At 56.5% G+C, this 19,912-nt stretch overlaps 1 protein-coding gene across 4 annotated transcripts; it reads left to right on the top strand.

The window, feature by feature from the left end:
* Positions 1 to 2,508: 2,508 nt before the first annotated feature.
* LOC105467183 (PDZ and LIM domain 4) lies at positions 2,509 to 18,332 on the top strand. Of its 4 annotated transcripts, none has more exons than XM_011716652.3 (7): positions 2,509 to 2,663; positions 7,440 to 7,591; positions 11,385 to 11,466; positions 15,813 to 15,991; positions 16,200 to 16,363; positions 16,687 to 16,804; positions 16,913 to 18,332. In XM_011716652.3, the coding sequence occupies exons 1-7, from the start codon at positions 2,571 to 2,573 to the stop codon at positions 17,115 to 17,117; spliced, it is 993 nt and encodes a 330-aa protein (XP_011714954.1). In that variant the 5' UTR covers positions 2,509 to 2,570; the 3' UTR covers positions 17,118 to 18,332. The 4 variants fall into 4 exon arrangements, with proteins under 4 accessions (XP_011714954.1, XP_070954593.1, XP_070954592.1 ...); XM_071098491.1 differs by lacking the exon at positions 2,509 to 2,663 and adding an exon at positions 3,227 to 3,413 and having other exon boundaries at positions 16,913 to 17,220; XM_071098490.1 differs by lacking the exon at positions 2,509 to 2,663 and adding an exon at positions 6,104 to 6,372 and having other exon boundaries at positions 16,913 to 17,220.
* Positions 18,333 to 19,912: the final 1,580 nt, after the last annotated feature.

Raw genomic sequence — 19,912 nt, 5'->3', positions numbered from 1 at the left:
AAGAAGAATGCGTGAAATAAGCAGTCTGGTTATTCCCAGCAGCACAGACACCTGATGGATGTGCAGTAAATACGTGAAGGCCACCAGGGCAGGGGTGATGTGTGACCTGGCCACCACACATCCCCACCTTGAAGAGGGCTTCCAGACCCTGTGACTGCCTTATGACTTGATATTCCAGCACGATGGGGTCTCAGCAATGCAGCAATCTCCCAGGACCAAGGCCATTACAGGGGGAAAGGAAATCTGAGGGCTTCCTTAAAGAACTTTCAGGAGAGTTGGAGAAGCCATAGAATCTGCAGCTTGTCTGACCTGCTGCCTAGAACTCAGTGTACCTTACGAGTGGGTTCACAGTATGGCCCCTATGAAGGGCCACCCCCAAACTCCAGATACACAACCTGACCTGGCATCTCCCCTGTGGGAAGGCACGGTCAGAAGTAAGCCTCTGATGTTCTCTTAAGTCAGGGATGTCATCATGAACTCATGTGAGGGATGACTGGCCTGGATGCGGATCCTGCATCATTGCAATCTGTCCAGAACGCTGCATGATGAAATGGGGAAGTTTATGGACCAGATTCTAAAAAAGTCATCCAGAGTCCCCACCCCACCTCCACCTCCAACCCTGTGATAGAAGCCTTTGGAGATGGATTACACTGCCCAGAGACTCAGGGGCCAGGAAGCTCACACTCAGAAGGACCACTTCACATTCTCCCGGACAGAAGTAAACGGGTAATGAGGGAATTTCAGGATGGAGGCGAGGAGTGTGGGCAGTCTTTGGGATGCAAAATTGGGGGAAGCAAGCAAAGTATGAAGAGGAGTTTCAGGAATTCACTTTGGGATGCATTGGGCAGAAGCTTCCACAGACCCCTGAGGATCCCGTTCCCCAGCAAAGGTCTGTATGGTTTACATTCACCAGGACTCTTGGAGTCAGGCTGACAGGCCTCTGACCACAAGCCATGCTGTACACCAAACCCTCGGGACAGCCAGTGATAAGGGATGGCTGCCCCCCACTCTCTACCCCATTTAGTAGGGTTTAAGTCCTGGGAAACTTCTGGCCTACAGACACCAGAGAGACCATGCAGTGACCAGCTCTCCTGCTGGCCCTTCCACCTTTCTCCACTTGTGGTCTAAGTCTGCATGGGGCTGAGCAGAAACCTCCTCTACGACAAAGTGATGGAGAACAGCACAGTGGCTGGTGCTCTAATGGATTCAGACATGCGCCCACACACACACACCCCAAATGCACTCCCATATACACCCTGCTACCACACACCACTTGTTTCTCTCCCAGTGAAGAGATAGCAGCATCTTGCCTCCCACGGAGGCACCCACATTCTACCCTGAAGGGCCACTCCCTTCCTTGGACTGCCCTAGGTTTGTGCCTCTCAAGCAGTTCTCCTTTTTGGAGGTTGTCAGAGACCCAGCGGACTCATTTCATCCCACCACCTGTGAGGAGCCCAAGAGCAGGGTCCTTATCACAGCTTGGCTAAAAGGACACATAAGGTTAAGGATCTGGGCTAAATGAGAGGCCTCCACAGGGTCTGGAAAAGTAAATGGTGTCTCCCTGATGTAGCCAGACAGAAGGGCCCGGAGAACCGGAGGGAGGTCAGTGGGGCCATGGCATCTGCATTGGCTGTTCAAGTACATCCCCGGAGGATAATGGTTGGGAATGGAGAGAAGACCTTGGAGAGAGAAGGGCCCAAAGTGAAGAGCTGCATATATTTCTTCTCTTCACACTGCACAGCCACGAACCCAGCCGCTGCAGCTGCTCCTTTCTCAGGAGATCTGGGGAAACAAAGCTCCTGGCAAAGGAGGAGGGGAGGGGGCTGTGCAGACAGGGAGGTGGCCTTCGAGGAGCCTGCAAGCAGCAAGAGAAGACCTGAGTGTCCTGGGGAAGTAGGGACACCTTGCTTCCAGATACAAGTCAGGGACCACCTCTTCCAGGAAGCCTTACTGGCCTCCACAAACTAGTCTGAGGACCTTTCTGTGCCCACTCCCATGCTTGGCGCTGCCTGCTGTCGTCTTGGGTCTGCGTCCCTGGCCCAGTGCTGCTCAGGCCCCTGGTTCAGAGGGTTCTTGGTTCAGAGGGCTTCTCACACGGGAGGATGGGCCGCGGGTTTGCCAGTCGGGCCCATGAGGAGGTATCTGAGCTGGGCGTAGCCCCATCCCCCAAGTGGGTCCTCCATCCCTCCTCCGGCTGGAGCACCTTCCCTAAAAGCGACTTCAAAGGGCCGATGTCGACAGCCGGGTTTGGGTCCGCGGACGGCAAATCCGAGGACCGAGCAGGATCCAGGCCGTCGGGGCCGTCCGAACTCGGGGGTCTCAGAGCTGGGCGGGGGTGCCGGGTTGCAGGCAGCCGAGGCTGAGGGCGGATCCTCAGAGCCCCCCGAAGTGGGAGGGTCGGGCCGGCCGCGGGGCCAATCCGGGCGCGCAGGGAGCGGGGGCGGGGGCTGGGACGAGGGGGACCGGGGCGGGCTGGCCGGGGGCGGGGCGCGGCGTCCAGGCGGCGGCGGCGGCGGCGGCGGCGGCTCCTCAGAGTCCGGTTCAAGCTCCGGCTGCGGCTCCGGCCCGCGATGCCCCATTCCGTGACCCTGCGCGGGCCTTCGCCCTGGGGCTTCCGCCTGGTGGGCGGCCGGGACTTCAGCGCGCCCCTCACCATCTCGCGGGTGAGTCTGGCGGCTGCGTGGCGGCAGGGCGGTCCCGGGTCTGAGACTCGGTCCTCGCGGTCCGCCCGGGACCCAGATCCCCGATGTATCCGAGGCTTGAAGGCGGAGGGTGGGCCTGGGTGCCCCGCATGCTGTAGAGGCGGCTTCCAGGCAGGGCAGGCAGCCGCAGTCGCCCTCCTCCCACGCTGGGCCTGTCTGCCAGATCCCGCGGAGAATCTCCCAAGAGTTCACGCACCGACCTCCCCGCTGGCCTCATCTGGGGGAGCCACTGTGGACCCGGGAAGGACCCGCGGAGATGGGCCAGGGGTCTAGACAGCTCTACAGAGGCCCAGAAACTTTTCACTCACCCCTGCCTGAAGATCTGGGGCAAAATGATTTAGAATCCCCCCTTCCCCTATCAGGGGTCCCTGCTGGCAGAGCTGGGTGACCCAGGGAGGTCTGGGGTCCTGGCTGAATCTGAGAAGAGAAAGGTCCATCCGCTTCCCACTTTGGGCATGAGTCAGTCTCTCATTCATGACCTCAGTCACCCTAAGGGGAAGTGACCAGGAGGAATTCTGGCTTCCAGGGGAAAGGGAGACTTGACTGTGAGGTTGTGAGACCCCTCCCCACAAGACGACACAAAGCCTAGGGTCAGGACAGCCTCAGGCCTGTTCCTCAAGTTTCCCAGGGCCCTGCCTTGCCCACGGAGAAGGAAAAGGAGCGGGCACAGCCCTGGAGCCTGGCTAGTCTGAGCATAGAGGAGTGGAGGAGGTGACTCAGGCCCTGTTCAAGGGGGTGCCTGTCTAGGGGAGACAGGATCCTGGCCCAGCCTTGATGTCCTCGTGTCTGGAGGGCCAAAAGAGAGGACTCAGACCCTGCCCTTGGGGGGCCCCAGCCTAAGGGACAGAAGAGGAGAGAACCCAGGCCCTGCCCTTGGCGGCTCTCAGTCTGGAAGAAGCAGAGGAGATGACCTGAAACCATCTGACGGCCATCCCTTGCTCCCACACAGGCTCATCTTGTCTTTGGGGGCCTGTGTCAGAGGCACAGAGAAGCACCTTCCCCCACCCTACTGCCACCTCTTGCCGTGGGGGCTGGGCCAAGCCGGCTGGGCTTTCAGAGACTTTTCTCCAGTTCTTGGGAGGGAGTGGGCACCAGGTGGAGCATGGAATCATGGAGTCCCGTTTCTGGGGGCCAGGGTGACAGGCAGGCCCAGCTGTCCTAGGAGGCTTCCCACATCTGCCCTCACTGCCAGGTCCCTGGGGCTGAGTGAGGTGGGCCTTCAACACATCCCAGAGCCTTTCATCTCCCTCTTTCCTATTGGATTCCTGCTGTGTGTGTGTGTGTGTGTGTGCAAGCCTGTGTCTGCTTGTGTGTGTCATGCTGTGTGTCCGCTGAGGGGGCTGGTGGGGGCACTAAGCAGGCTGGCCAGGCACCCTGGGCGTGAGGCCGCTGACAGGCTCAGTGGCGGCGGCTGACGGCTGCAGGCGGCAGGGAGCTGAGACATCTGTTGCCCACGCGGCTGCCTGCCCGCGGAGGAAAGGCCTCCACACGTCACAGCCGTCACAGCCTCGGCTACGGCAGCAGCAGCAGCAACGGCCTTGTTTGGAGCTGATTGGGGATGCAGGCCCCAGGCAGACGGGCAGTCTGGGAGAAGGTTTGCCAGGAAGAGCCTCCCTTGTCCCCCAGAGTCACGTGGCAGCAGCTCAGGCCCTAGGAGCCAGGATGGCTGAGGTTGGGTTTGGGTGGGATCTGGGGAGATTTACAGTGCTGGGGAGGCACAGGCCACAGCTTGCCTCGCAGGTACCTCCGGGGCAGGTCTACAGGGACTGAAGATATGTGGGAGTGTCTTCACCAAGGGGGCTCAAGATCCAGCCCCTCCCTTGCTTCCAGGACTTCCCCTACCCAGGACCCAATAGGGAGGGACAGCCTCACGCAGACAGGAAGGAGGCTGTCAGCTTGGCAGGGCTGGGGGCTTGCAATCTCAGCCGATGAAGCCTCGGGGAGTCCCAAGAACATCATCTGGGGCTCCTTCCCCACAACCTATAATGATGGCTGGCCTTGGCCAAGCATCCAGGGTGTGCCAGGCCCCACCCTAATGCGTGTTGTTAACAGCTCCCTCCAGTCCCTGGAATGAGCACCACCTTATGTCCAGCCTCCTGTGGGGGCTTTACACGCTCTGATTTTCTCAAGTAGTCCTTACAACAGCTTTTAGAAGTAAGGACTCCCTCTGGCCTTACATAGATGGAGACCCAGGCACAGAGAGGCTAATGTAATCGACCCAGAGAAGCAGAGTGGAGACAAGAGGAATCCAGGCAGTCGAGTTTGCTGTGACTGTGTAGGACAATGTGGCACCTGGTTCTGACTTGGACTCCTAGCCCACCACAACATCTAGACTGGGTGGATCAGGGGCTGGGAATGCAGCCATTACCGGTGAGGGGCTGATTCATGCCCTCACCGCCCACCTCACTTCACTGTTCTTGTCTCTGTTCCTTCTTTCTGTTTATCCTGTGCTTAGGAGCTAGAGGGATCGGCCTGAATTCCACTCTGTCCTCTGACTTCCCTGCTTAGAGCCCTCCATGGTTCCCAACCACCCAGGAGAAATGCCAGCTTCCCACCCGGGTGTACAAGACTCTGCAAGATCTGTTCCCTGCCTGTTCTCTGACTTCATCTCTTCCACTCTCCCCTCATTCATGATGCTCAGGCCATACAACCTTCCTTCTACTTTCTCTCCAGATGTGCCATTATACATGCTGGTCCTTCTGCCTGGAACACTATCTCTCCCTCGGATACCCTCTTTTCCCTTACCCCTTTTGGAAGAAAAGTACAGGTGTTAAAAGCGTAGTTTTAAATTTGGAACCGGGTGGCCTGGATTGAAATCTTGATTCAATCTTTTATCAATTAACTATCCTTCTGTACTTCTCTGGACCTCCATTTCCTGATCTAGGAAATGGGCTTGCCTTCAGGATTAATGAGATAATGCATGTCAAGGTGGCTGGGAGAGTCACAATTTCTTGGCCTCACGCCCTCTCTGACCAGAACTCCCCTAGCTCAATAGAGCTGGCAGCATCCCAGCCACCACTGCTTTCAAGAAACTTCCTCCGCCCACAGAAGCCTGAATGCACCCCTTGTGCTGCCTGAGTCATCCTGCCGCAGTTAGCCGCCCCCTGAAGAAAGACTCCTCTCCAGTGTGGGGACTAAGGCATGGCACCCCTCCCCCAGGCTTCTCTTTCTTCCTCTGTAAAAGAGGGATGAGAACAGCCTCTGCCTCACCAGGTGGTTGAGGGCTTGCTGTGAGCTAGTTATGGGTAAAGCATAGAGCCCAGGCCCTGGCACAAGGCAGGTATCCATGAAGGGGAAGAGGCGGAGGAGGGCCTTGAGGGGAGGGTGGGATGGTGCCAAGTGGGTGTCTCCCCCAGGATGACAGGCTTGCACAGGTGCCCGGGCCCTACAAGTGAACATTCATGATTGCCTGGTTGGCTGAGAGTGTCATGCTTCAGAAGAACGTTTCCTTGAAGCAGCCTACTTCAGGGCAGGTCAGCTTGGGCAGTGCCAACACCAAGCCTCCAGCCAAGGAGCTGCCAGCACCTCAGCTTTGTCCACTCACTACTGAGACCTGGCTGAACTGAGCCTAGCTGGGCTTCCAGGAGTTCCCACCAGTAGGAGCTCCCACCCAAAAGAACGAGGTCACTGGCAGCTTTTGAACCAGCTGGGCACTGTCTGGAGAGGCTGAGTAAGAAATCTATTTCTAAAGGCTATGTTGGGGCCAAGGCAGGGTGAGGGGTGCTCCACTGCCTGGATTCCCCTGGGTTGCTTACTTAGGTATCTCTGCGAGTCTAACTCCACTCCCCATCCTAGCCTTCTTCCGTTGACCAGCATTGTAAGAGCTTCCAAGTGTGAACACTGCTTGACCCTGAGAGGTCAGTAGTGGCACTGAGGTAGCCTGAGTTCCTGTCCTGCAGGGGAAATAGAGCTAGAATTCTGACCCCCAAGTGCAGGCTGGCAGCTGGAACTGGATGGCCCTGGACTTGCCCAGGGAGGTGATGTTCAGACCTTCCCATTTTAATTACAATGAAGTATTAACATGAACAATGTAGGGGGAAAGGTGGTTATGGGAGCACACAGGGTAGTGAGATCCCAGAGAGGCTCCCAGAGGAAGTGGCGTCTATGGTGAGATCTGAAGGATGAGGATGTGGGAGTCAAAGGAATGTTCCAGGTAGAGGGAACAGCTTTTGCAGAAGTGTGGTGGTGAGTGACATATGGTGCCTCTGAACACCCCATAGACATTCACATGGTCTGGACAGAGTGTGGGTGTGGAGGTGGGGATGAGAGTTGAGATCAAGCAAGTAGGAAGGCAAGATCACTAAGGGTTTGAATGTTAGGCCAAGGGGTTGGTCTGCCTGGCTGGGGCCTTGTCTGTGTAGGGTATCTGTGACACGTCCATGCTCTGTATGTATCTGTGAGCACATATGTCTCCATGTGTCTCTGTGGCCCCTGCATGTCCTTGGGCACACATGCAGGCTGCAAGAACAACATCCACTTGTCCCAGCCCAGAGGAAGCCCTTCTCGTATATCCTCATGCCCTGCCAAGCCTCCAGGTGCTGGAGTTGGAGGTGTTTCCAGCAAGGCTTCAGCCAGGCTACATGGGGACCTCAACCAGCCTCTCGGCTTGCCCATCCACAGGCCATGCTGGTAGCAGGCCACACTGGCTAGGTTCTGAGGTTGGAGGAGGCCTAGAGTAGAGCTTGCAGCAAGGCCACATCATGACTGTGCCAAGTCATCTGGCTTGTCTGCCCGCAGGTCCATGCTGGCAGCAAGGCTGCATTGGCTGCCCTGTGTCCAGGAGACCTGATCCAGGCCATCAATGGTGAGAGCACAGAGCTCATGACACACCTGGAGGCACAGAACCGCATCAAGGGCTGCCACGATCACCTCACGCTGTCTGTGAGCAGGTATGCACAGGTGGGCTGGGCTGGGAGGATGGCGGGACGAGGTGGGCAGTTATGGGCAGCCAGCATCTTGGGTGAGCACAGCTTCACACAGCTCAGCTCCTGGGCACCCCATCCAGGAAGAGTCCCAAGGAGTAGTACTTTCATGGGGTCCTGGCAGACACTGTTTAGAGCTGTAGCTTAAGAAGGGAAGAAATCCCCTTTTAACTTAGACTAGAAGTGTGTTGGGGCACTTACAGCAAGTGTTGCAGGCAACTGAAATAGGACCTTGAATAGTCTCTGGGACATTTGTTTCAGTCCTTTCCCCTCCCCTGAGTGACCAGTGTGATGACCGTTTCAAAATAGTTTCTTGTGCAACACCTCATTTAACCCTCATTTACCAACTTAAAAAAGGTAAAACTTAGTGTAGTCCCCACTTCACAGATGAGACAAGTGAGGCTCAGAAAGATTAGAAGGTGCTTAAAGTCACATAGAGAGGGAGTGGGGTAGCAAAATTTGACCTCAGGGCTCTCTCCTAAGACTACAGACCCTTTACTTGGCTGCTGACCACTCCTACCAGCCCCACAGCTGCCCTGCCACAGCTGTCCCCACGGTGGCCCACACTCTGCCCTGGTTAAATACGGATTTGGGAAAAGTTCGTGCTATGGACTGTGTAATGCTGTGCAGCCGATCAAGAAGGGAGGACAGGGGGTTGCCAAGCCCCATCTGTGCCCCATAAATGGTCCTGGGATGGAAGGTCCACTGGGGGTGGGGGTAGGGGGACCCAGCCTTGCTCAGGTCCTGGGTCTTTACTCTGAAAAGCAGTTGGACTAAGCCTGGCTGAGTGGGGTCTCCCCACTCCCCTGCCCACCTCGATCCACAGAAGTCAGGCATAACTTATCAGCTCTGCCATGTTCACCGCTGATGGGGACTTCCATGACCACCTGTGGAAGTGTGTGGGCAAAGCCTCCCCAAACCACAACACAGCTAACCATGCCTCTGAGCTGGCAGGGTGGGAGGTGAGCCATTGGCTTGGAGCCATTAAACATAGTGGAAAGGCCTGTGAGGTCGCCCCTGTTTGTGCTTGGCCCATGGCCAGATCGGGTTTGGGGTCAGGGCCCCTGGCTGTGCCCGTGGCACTGAGTGGGCCCAGCTGCAAGTCCAGGACCTTGTATGCTCTACCTGGCACATGGTGAGGATGCTCCATCTTTGGAGTTCAGCAAAGCTGGTCCTCATCCAGCCTCTGGAGCCTTAGGTGCCCAGATGACCTCTATGAGCCCGGGTTTCCTTTCTCATAAATGGATCACATTCATCACCCTCCTCCAGACTGAGATACAGGCTGGATGGGGGAAATGTCAGCACTGCTCTGCCCATGAGTGGCCTCTGAAGCCTCCCCGGCTTGGCTGGGATCCTGGCCTCTGACTCACCTCCAGCCTTGTCTCTGTGTGACTGAACAAGGGCAGCCCTAGTGGTAGTGGAGTAGTGGGGAGGAGTGCCTCAGAGGGGGCCTGAGTCAGGAGCTTCCCAGAGTGTATGATGTCAGGGGAGGGTGGTGGGGTGGAGGTCCCCCTCCTTCTTTCCTTCCTTCCTTCCCCGGTCCTTTGTTCCAAACCAGGCATGGATGGAGCCAGAGGTCCACTGACCTGTTCCACTCTGGGCATTTCAGCCCCAAAATGTCACTGGCCATGGAGCAGATGAGAGCACATTCTCTACTATTACAGAGCTGGGTTGAGAATTAGGCTGTGCTGACACATAAAGTTACCCATAAAAGAGAGAGAGGCAGAGAGAACTCTGCTGTGCTCCAGCAAGTGATTTAATGTCTCGAGCCCATAACTTCCTCAGCCAAAAATAGGGACCATCTTGTGATCTGGACACTGAGTGATGATGATGTACCAGGCCTGCTCAGTCAGAGTGAAAACCTGAGTCCTGCCCTGCAGCCCCCATCTCCAACCCTCATGCATGCAAACTGTGGGGAATCAAGACATGAGGGCCACCTTGACCCTCTGAGCCAGCATTTCTTCTACTGGACACTTTCCCACCTGCAAGCTTTCTGACTCTGCTCCCTATCTTGCCTGCTATGCCAGGACCTATGCCTGGGCCCAAAAGATACTCCCCCGCCCCCACGACACACACCCACACAGCAAGGGCTCTGCACAGAATCAGCCTGTTGAGTTGGCTGGAGTGAGCTACTCTGTGCTCTCACTCCCACGGTGACCAGCTTCCCTACCTGCCCTCTTGTGTACAGCGAGCTCTAATCCCCCCACAGACTTCCCCATAGAATGAAAAGTGTATCAAAGGCCCAGCTTCCCCAATGGGCTTGTTTTGTTTTGAGCCCAAAGCCAGGTATCCAACAATCCAAGCAAAATCACACTTCCTGGGCATGTTCTATAGGTCCAGGACCTTCCTGACATCAACTTCAACACTGAGGCCACTGATGGAGTCCCTGTTGTCCATCACATGTGGCCCAAGGTACCTTTGCACAGCCTACTCTTTGCCTGTCATTTTGTTTAAAGAGCCCAGACTGTGATGGGGGTTGACGCATGATTAAGCCTTTCATTCTGATCTGATGCATTGGGCCACATTAATGGCTCTGGGTACTTTGTGCCCTTTGACCCTTAGATGTCAGGCTTTTACTGCTCTTCTGGGCAGAGCTTCAGGGAAGTTTAAGGCCAAATAGCCACACAAGATGTCCCAGCTTTATCCAAGAGAAGCTCTGAGTAGGCAGAGGCCACAGTTAAAGCTGTGAGTTAGGGTAGCCACTTGGGAGCCTGCTTGAGGGGGCTAGAGACAGGGACTATGGGGCTGGTGTTGCCCTGGAGTAGCAGAGCTCTAATACAGAAGGTCTGGAGTAGAGAGGTAGCCTCCAAGGGACTAAGGAATGGGCAGAGGCAAGGAAGTGCAGAGTGAGTATGGACCATAGGTGTAGACAGATTATTAAAACCCTCAACTGAAGGGGCAGAAGTGGCAGGGGTAAGCTACTATGTCAGTAGTGAGACCTCGAGAAGCCTCAGGAGGCTTCGTTGGGTGAGTTGGAGGACATTATTCCCCTTTGGTCTAACCAGCCTCACTTCACACCCACCCACCAGTCCAGGGTCCATGCCCCTTCCTGGCTTGCCTTCTCACAGGGCTACTGAGTGATAGGGCTGGGCCCTAGGCATGTAGCCTCTCGGCCTGCCTGCCCTGCCTATGGCAGGTTTACGATGTTTTTCTCCCTCCTGAGTGGTGTTTGGCTTTTGGTTTCTATGGCGAAGCAGGAATTTCCTAATGGCCTGTTTCCCATCTGGGCTGGGCAGACTCAGTGATGACTCTGCCGGCAGCAGCAGCAGGAGGAAAGACACACCCCTCGGAGCCTCCATTCCACCTACCCCAGAGCTGATGGACACCTGACCCCACACCCCCCCCGGAGGCATCTACGGACGCCCAGAGGATGAGTGGATAGGCGTCTAGCTGGTCAATGTGTGAGGCCTGACTTGCAGTGCTGTAAGCTGGGCCTCTTTGAACTGAGCTTCTGTAGGCCACGAAGAGGGTGGAAGATTAGGGAAGCCACAGGGCGTGTCCTGCAACCTCTCCAGGAACAGACCAGAGAGGGACTGGGCAGCTGATGGGGGCAGAAGCATATAGCCCTGCCCCAGGAGGATGGCAGCTAGAGTTGTGGCTCATTGCCACAACAGTCACCATTGTGGTACAGGGGAAAGCACTGGAGTGGTGTCCTTCTACCTGCAGGGCACAGCCCAGAGCCCAGCCCCTCTTGATCCTGGCTCCCAGGCATGGTGGCCTTGGTAGGAGACATATCTGACCATCACAATTTCTGCCACAGGCCTGAGGGCAGGAGCTGGCCCAGTGCCCCTGATGACAGCAAGGCTCAAGCACACAGGACCCACATCGACCCTGAGATCCAGGTATGTACAGACACTGCCTGGCCTGGCCTGGCTCAGAGTGAGCCCAAGGCAGAGGGGCCAGCATGCAGGTTCACCTGCACTGAGTGTCCTCACTGGGGCTCTCAGATACCCAAGACAAAGACTGAAGCAGAAATTTTCTCTGGACCATGCCCATACCCCATCCCATGTTCCTCAGATGATGAGCACCTGCGTGGCTCTGTCTCTGCTCCAGACAATCCTGGATTCTGGACCTAGGTGCCTATGACGTCCAGGAGCTGGGCTAGGCCTTGGTTTGCGGCTACCACACAGCCAGCTGGAGTTCACTGTGGTGCCCAGTAATGCCAGACCATTAAGAAGTCACTGTGCTTATAGCAGGGGAGGTTGGTGGCAGTCTCAGGCTGTGGAGTGACCTCAGGCTATGGGACACTCCTCTGGGTGCCCTATCCAAGTCTGAAGTTCTCTCCTGGTCATCCTGTGGTGCTTCTAGCAGAACTCAGGCTGCAGGCCTGTTTGCCCAGTCACCTTTCTGTATGTGATAAGAGTCATATCTCTGGTCCTGTCCTCAAGAATAGTGAGGGGATCAGGCTGTTCTAGGGCCTTGTTTTGCCATGGCATGAGGAGTAGCCAAGTGGGGATGGCTGAGGTATCCAGAGCCATCACTGGGCCACAGAGTTTGGGCAAGGAGACTGGGATGGTCTGTGATGGAGCCAGAACCGTGGGACCCAGCATGTGGGACCATTGCCTCCTGAGCCTGCCTTTGTCCACCCTCTCAACATGGAAGAAAAGGGGCCAAGGCAAGGAGAGGCTTCACTGAACCAGAGGGAAGGATGTGCCTCAGCTTCTCCCTCACCATCTACCCCAATCCCATCTTGCTCTATTCCCTACCCTGCCTGGCTGGCATCTCTGAAGCCAGATGCTTACCACCTTCCAGACAGTGCCCATTCTGGCAGGGGAAAGGGACTTAGAAGTTCTGGGCTAGGGGAAGCCAGGGGCCAAAGGAACCCAGAGTAGTCACATGACTCAGACAAGGAGTCAAAGAGGGCTTCCTGGAGGAAGGGGTATTGAAGCCAAGACCTGAAGGCCTAGGAATGGTAAGGCAGGCAAAGGGGTATAGGGAGAGGAAGTGTGGCCCAGAGGTGAGGTGTTGCACCACAGGTTCAGAGAAAAGAAAGGTCCAGGGGAAGGGAGGGCAAGGTGGGAGGAGTGAGAGGACAGAGGTGAGAGATAAAGTGGTGGGGCAGGACCACAGAAAGGTTCTTGGGCTTCTCTATCCTGGACCTCAGCTGTTCTTACAGGGATCCACGGCCACATCTGTGTCTCAGAAGCTTGCTCTGGTGGCCCTATGGACCCCAGGCCTTAGGGGCAGGGGTACATGTTGGCATAGACAAATGAGCCAGGCTTGCCATGGGCCAGGCAGAGGGGAGCAGCATAGTGCAGGCCCCAAGCTCATGCATGAGGCCCAGCCTCCCTCAGAGGCAGCAGTGCCAGGATGGATATGACGGGGTGGGGAGGGGGTTCAGTCTTCCAGGAGAGGCTCAGGGCCGGTGGGCCTGGGAGGCTGGCGACTGTAGAGCAGCCCCCCCTGCCCCCACACTTATTCTCATTGACTCCCTTGAAGACCAGGCTGCCAGTGGCTCACACTGGAGAAGGAGGGAGTTTCCATAAGCACCAGGGCAGCCCCTCAGCTGCTGCCCCACTTTTGTACTTAAAAGGTCATGGACTCCATGGGTGGTGACAAAAACACTCCCACCCTGCCCCTGCAGGGCTGAGTCCTTGCTAACACAGACACAGGGCCCATTGTCCCCATGCTGCTCCCACCCTCTGCCTGAGTGGGGGTGTTGGGGAGGGGGTGGAGCTAGCTGGAGCCATTGAGGAGGAGAAGGAAACCACAGTTGGCCCTAGGACCAGCACAAGGTGCCCTGGCACACATCCCCGAGTGGGATGGGACAGGGCCAGCTGGAACTTCAGGCCCACCTTCCCTCTGGGGCCATAGGAGAACCTCCTCCTCTCAGGCCTCTTGCGGGAACACAGGAGGTACTTGGCCTAGCCCCGGGTGGAGGAAGGATGGTAATAAGTCAGGGTTTTCTGGAGGGAATGGCAATTATGCTGAGAACCAGGTGATAGGGAGAAGCAAGTCAGGTGGAGCAGGCAGTCCTTGCACACTCAGCCTGTCCTCCCCAGACCAGCAGAGAGCTAGAACTGAGCCTCTAGGAGGTGGCACCTGCTCATCTGGACTCAGCGCCTGCCTCCAAGTTGAGTGTCCCAAAGCAGGTAGTTACCCCCATCCTGCTGAAAAATCCACTGAGGCTTCAACAACCAAGTGGGCAGCAGGCTGGTTCTCAGAGCAGAGGAGCATATGGTACGAGGTGCACCACCCACAGAGGGGGAAAATCCAGGACTGGGGGCCCAGGAATTCCCCTGACAGCCATTCATCCAATGAGTATGTGCTTTGTGCCAGGCACTGTGCAATTGTCTTATTTCATCTCCACAAGGAACCTGATGTGGAAAGCATTACATTCCCCAGCTCATAGATAAAGAAACAGGTTCAGAGAGGTGAAGTGACTTGCCCAGTTAGGGGATAACCCTGGGACTCAAAATAAAACTGAGGTAGCCATGTGTGTCCTAACCACAGAGTTCAGGCCTAGAGAGGCAACTGCATGGGTGGCCGTGGGAGGGACAATGGCTCTGTTGCCCTGCAGTGGACCCCTCCACCCTGCTGGGTAGGGGTGAGTGAGGGCCTCCTTCCTCCCAGTCCCAGTCCCTCCAACTCCTCCCTCCCACCAAAACCTCCGCCCAGAGGCCCAGCCCCACCCCCACTGGCCACAGCCCATCTGGTCCCCATTAGAGGCCAGCTCTGCCTGCGTGCCTGCCCGACAGACACATGTGTGAGAGCGCTCAGGTTTCTCAGGGGTTTTTGTTGGGCCTGATGTGAATAAGGGTTTTCCTGTTGCTGCTGCATTGATGGGGGCCACCTGGGCAGTAAGACCCTCCTGTTTGTCTGTTGGGGTGGGGGAAATGGAGGAGGGCCCACCCAACTGCTGGTCTGCCTGTTCCCCAGGTTCCCATCATGCAAAAAGTAGGGGACAGTCAGGGCAGAACCCCGCAGGCTCAACTATGCGTCAGAGCTGCCTAAGTCCAAACCAGGGCTCTTCCCACTACGATAGGCATGTCTTCCTGTCCACACTGCGCTCTGTGTCCACACTGTAGAGCAGAGGAGGTTTACATGTCACTCCCAGGCTGAGGCTAAGACCTACCCATGGCCTGGACTCAGAAGTCATCCTAAAATCATGCTGCTCTGGCTGCTAGCCCAGTCTCAGCCATGGAGGCCACCATGGCCATTCCCAGGGTGACCAGTGCTGACTCCAAGTCTCTGTAACCATGTGCATGTGGTTAGTTTTATGTAGGAAGATTGGCAGGTGCATATGTGTTGTCCTTATGCATGTGTGTGTCTTTAAAACATACTTTCGAGAGTCTGCATGCCCCTGTTTACATTGCTGTGGGTGTGCTTGTGTGCACTTGCAAGCTGGGAACAGCACAGCTCTGGACTCTGCAGGGACAAAGATCCCCAGTCCCCACTCAGACCCACACACACAGAGATACTGCCCTCTCCTCATGGCTGAGGGGGCAGGTTCAGGACACCCCCCAAAATGTTTCAGCCATGGGCACCAGGCTGGCTGTGGGGTAGTGGGGCAGAGAGCCTTGAGCCCTAGCCTGGTCTCTGCCCTTCATCTGCTGTGCCTGCAGAAGGCTACTCATTGTGGCCTGGAAAGCAGGAAATAGGGGACAGGTGTAGGCCCAGAAAGGGCTGACCTGACAATGGCGCTCTTGAGCCTCAGCCTGCCCAAAGGGCCTTGGACACATGACAGTCAAGGACCCTTCCTGGCTGTAGGACAAGAGTTACCTTTTTTAGTTCCCAGCCGTGGGCCCACCCAGTACCCGCCACAGTTCAGGCAGGTGAGAAGGCTTGGCACCAGGGCCACTTCTGCCAGGAGGCCATATACCCTGCTGTAGCCACACTGACCTTAGGCTTCTTGGGATAGGCCTGCCCCAGTACTGTCCCTTCATGAGTGGTGGTGGGCAGAACCACTGCAGGGCTCACAAGCTCAGGCTGAGTCTCAGCTGCTCAGGTTTTTGTGTCTGACTTTCCAAGGACATTTCTCATTTCTGCAGGGGCAGAACCAGTCCCCAGGCCCAGTCCTACCCTAGAAATCCCTTCTCTGACTGAGCACCACGGGCCAGAGGTGCCAGAGCAGAGGTAGCCAGCTGGCATCCACCACCTGGCACAGCACAGCAAGGTGGAGGTGGGGTGAACAAGGAATGGCCAGAGGCCAGAGGGTCTCCCAGTGCCTTAGGCCTCTCTCTCATAGGACGGCAGTCCAATAACCAGCAGGCGGCCCTCAGGCACCGGGACTGGGCCAGAAGATGGCAGACCAAGCCTGGGATCTCCATATGGACAACCCCCTCGCTTTCCAGTCCCTCACAATGGCAGCAGCGAGGCCACCCTGCCAGCCCAGATGAGCACCCTGCATGTGTCTCCACCCCCCAGGTAGCGCAGAGATGCCTTCGGTGCCATGCCCAGAGCCCATCTTAACCCTTGATCCCTCAAATCTCACCCAGTCCCATCCTGACCCCTGACACTTGATCCTTGGGTCTCAGCTGGTTGCATTCTGACTCATAAGCCTCACCAGACCCGAGTCCACAGAGTGAAGGCTGGAACTGCATCCCTTCCTCCTCTACTTCTTTCTCCCTCCCAGCGCTGACCCAGCCAGAGGCCTACCGCGGAGCCGGGACTGCAGAGTCGACCTGGGCTCCGAGGTGTACAGGATGCTGCGGGAGCCGGCCGAGTCCGTGGCTGCGGAGCCCAAGCAGTCAGGCTCCTTCCGCTACTTGCAGGGCATGCTAGAGGCCGGCGAGGGTGGTAAGACGCCTGCCACCTGTCCCCACTTGCCTTCCCACTCCCTGCAGTGCCCAGGTTGCCCCCTAGCGACCCCACATCCCTCCTCCCAGTCACCTGCCCTCCTCGGTCTCTGCGGCCCGGTCCCACACCCTTGCTACACCCTTGCTACGCCCTCGTTTCGTGATTCCCACTCCACCCCCTGTAGCTGCCCCTCACCCCACGCCCGCCAAACGCATTCCCCAGTCTCGGTGCCGATGGCCCATCCGGCGCCCAACCAAACACCCCGCAGAAATGGAGTTCTGACCTCCTTACCCCGTTCATACCACCTACGCTCCGGGTTTCAGGGGAGCGGCCCGGGCCTGGCGGACCCCGGAACCTCAAGCCCACGGCCAGCAAGCTGGGCTCTCCGTTGAGCGGCCTGCAGGGGCTGCCCGAGTGCACGCGCTGCGGCCACGGCATCGTGTGAGTACCCGCCCCCGCTGCCCTTCCCGGACCCCAGCCCTCCAGGGCCCTGGATGCGGGCGCAGTCGCGAACCCGTCAGTCACTCGACGCTGTCTTCCCCGCATCAGGGGCACCATCGTCAAGGCGCGGGACAAGCTCTACCATCCCGAGTGCTTCATGTGCAGCGACTGTGGCCTGAACCTCAAGCAGCGTGGTTACTTCTTTCTGGATGAGCGACTTTACTGTGAGAGCCACGCCAAGGCACGCGTGAAGCCGCCCGAGGGCTACGACGTGGTGGCGGTGTACCCCAACGCCAAGGTGGAACTCGTCTGAGCTGGGCCCCTGCTCCCGCCCCTGCTTCTTAAGGTCCCTACTCGGCCGGTGTAAATATGTTTCGCCCTGTCCCTCTAATAAAGTTCCTCTGCTCCACCTTGAACCTGTCACCTGGCCTGCCACCCTGCTGCGTAGGCCATGCATGGCTCCCGAGTGCAGTAGCATATGCTCAGATGCCAGGAATGTCCTAGGCTCTGGGTGCAGTGGCGAGCAGGATGGGTACTATGCTGCCCTGAAGGGGGCCACAGCCTGGGTGAAAGGCAGACCTGAATCACAATGGGGCAGCTCTAGTAATACGAAGGTGAGGTCTAGGATGCTGCGTGCGGCGCGACGACAGGAGGTATGACCTGGGTGGGGTCAGGGAAGGTGTTAGCTGAGAACTAAGAGATGAGGGAGGCACGAACTCTACACGGGTGAAGGGGGGAACTGTGTGTGCAAAGGTGAGCGGGGGGTGAGAAAGGCCCCTGTGGCCATCATCGACACTAGCGGGGTGGGGGTGGGGGTGCTGGCAGCCTCTGGAGCGATCGCTCCCCTGGAGAGCGTGATTGAGCGTGGAGATCACCTGGGCCGCCGCGGGCGGTTTGCACTTCCTGGCATTCTCTCTTCCAGGTTTCTTTCACCCAGGAGCACTTTATTCTACCCGGAGACCCCCTTTTCTTCCCCTTCCTCTCTCTCCCACCAGGGGGCGCACTTAAATTTCCAGACGGAGACCAGAAGGAAGGTTCAGAAAGAAAAGAAGACTTGCCCAGGGCAGCTTTGCCCTCCAAGAGGCTCCCTCCTGTCTCTAAGTCAATTCCACCCCTCCTTGGAGTCCCGGCTTCCACCCTTTCTCGGAGTCCTGGCGTTTACCGCGTGGTGGGTTTGCCTTGGGCCTTTCATGTCCCGGCTGCACACATCGTCTGTGAACTGTGGCTTGTTCACTCCCAAGGATGAGTCCTAGACTCCGGGTCGCGTGGATCTACCCTCTAGTTTACTTGCTCGGGACAAGAAACTGACTCGTTTTATTTAGTGCCTGTTTAGTGAGCCCAGAGTAACGTACATTTGTGCTGTTTTCAATTTTGTGCTATTGCAAACCACAAAAAAAATTACCAATTCACATTCATCATCAGCAGGAGACGTTTCCTTGTGCTCCTGCCAACTCAGGATATTACGTTTCTTTTTTCATTTTTGCCAGTCTGTTAAGTAAAATATCATATGCAGTTGTTTTAATTTGCATTTCTCTGATTACCAGTGATGAGCATTCAGTCTTTGAGCATTTATGGTGTGTTTGCTGGGTGCCTAGCACTAAGGGAACAGAATGGTCCTCACTCTCAAAAGAGCAGTTCTTGTGTAAGTTACCCCAAACCCTTCACAATTTTTTTCCGAGGCTTATTTAACTTCTTCTTAATGATTGGTAGGAACTTTTCCTAATTTTGTACGAATCTTTGTTACTGGATTCTGGTCATCTAATTCCCTGTTCCTGTGTAATTACTACTGTGTTGGAGTTTAATAGCCAATCTGTCCTCCTTGTTGGTCATTTACAAACATGTCAAAGCTATACTTGTACATTTCCAGTTGCCAGAATTTGAGACTGCATGCTTCAGGTTCTGGAAAAGCAAACCTCTTTGAACTGTGACCAGGTTGCCCTGAATCTAGAGACTCACTTGGGAAGAACTGGCATTAGTCTTTTCCTCCAGAGAGGACTGTGATCTGCACTTACTGTGCATTTATTCAGATATCGTGTCTGTGTTCGCTTAAGTTTTTATTTTCCTTTCTTCTCATAGATCTTCTGTTCATGGTTAAATTTGTGCTAGAGATCCCTTCTAAAGGCTCCTTTTGCCTCCTCCGTTCGCTGAAGGAGCACAGTTCAGGGCAATGGGCAGGTGCTGATAGAGCAGTGAGGCAAGGTGGGGTCCTGGTCCTGCAGGTGACCCCAGACCATGTCCGGTCCTTGTCTCTTTTTGCTTCCGAAGGGGTCAGAATGTGTGCGGCAAGGCCCTGAGGGCGCCCCACCGTGGCGCTGCATAGGCGTGCGCACACACACAGTACACACATGCTCCCTGCAGCCATACCCAAATAGGGTGGGGCAGTGGAGGAGTCTGCCCTTGCCTCCCCACCCTGCCTCGGCAGACTTGATCCCAGCCCCACCCGGTCATAAGTGGGAGAGGAGAGGATGACTGGCACCCTGGAAAGTAGGGAAGCATTATTAGGCACAGGAGAGAGTGGAAAAATACCGGGAGCCATGGGCCCCGGCCCCCACCTCTCATTCCCACTCACCCGCAGAAACTCGACTCTCCCACTGGCTACCACAGATCCACTAGCCGCTGGTACTCACCTTAATCCCAGGACACGCAATAACCCCTTCCCCATGCAGGAACTACCCACTCAGAGGCTCCCTGCCACCGTAGGCTACCCCGAGATCAACAGCTCCACCCCTGAAGGGTTGCAGCAACTACAGCAGCTCCTGCCTGGGCATCCTGGTTGGGGGTGGCTTGGAGGGCAGCTAAGGGGAGTGACATTCAAAGCTGACAGCCTCATTTGTCCTTTCCCCAGCTTCAAGGCCCAGCCTCTACCCAGTCCCCCAGCCCACCTCTTCTGCCCAGGGCCCCTGAGTGTAGTAGACCGTGGAAAGTTTGGGACAGGGTCCTCATGGGACAAGGTATGTATGGCCCAGGGTCCCAGTACTGAGACACGGGACATCAGAGTCTCTCTCCAAGAGGGGGAACCAGATCCAGGATCCCAATTCAGAGTGCTCCAGGCTCCAGCCTACCTGGCTAGAACCAACTTTCATTGCTGTCCCCAAACCTGCTACATCC

Source organism: Macaca nemestrina, chromosome 6 (genome assembly GCF_043159975.1).
Source record: "Macaca nemestrina isolate mMacNem1 chromosome 6, mMacNem.hap1, whole genome shotgun sequence".
Lineage (NCBI taxonomy): Eukaryota > Metazoa > Chordata > Mammalia > Primates > Cercopithecidae > Macaca > Macaca nemestrina.
This window is presented reverse-complemented; position numbering and strand designations above follow the sequence as displayed.

Coding starts and splice junctions, on each gene's coding strand:
- LOC105467183 (XM_011716652.3), top strand. CDS start 2,571: ATGCCCCATTCCGTGACCCTGCGCGGGCCTTCGCCCTGGGGCTTCCGC. Junction 2,664..7,439: donor CGCCCCTCACCATCTCGCGG/GTGAGTCTGGCG, acceptor GTCTGCCCGCAG/GTCCATGCTGGCAGCAAGGC. Junction 16,805..16,912: donor CGCTGCGGCCACGGCATCGT/GTGAGTACCCGC, acceptor TCCCCGCATCAG/GGGCACCATCGTCAAGGCGC.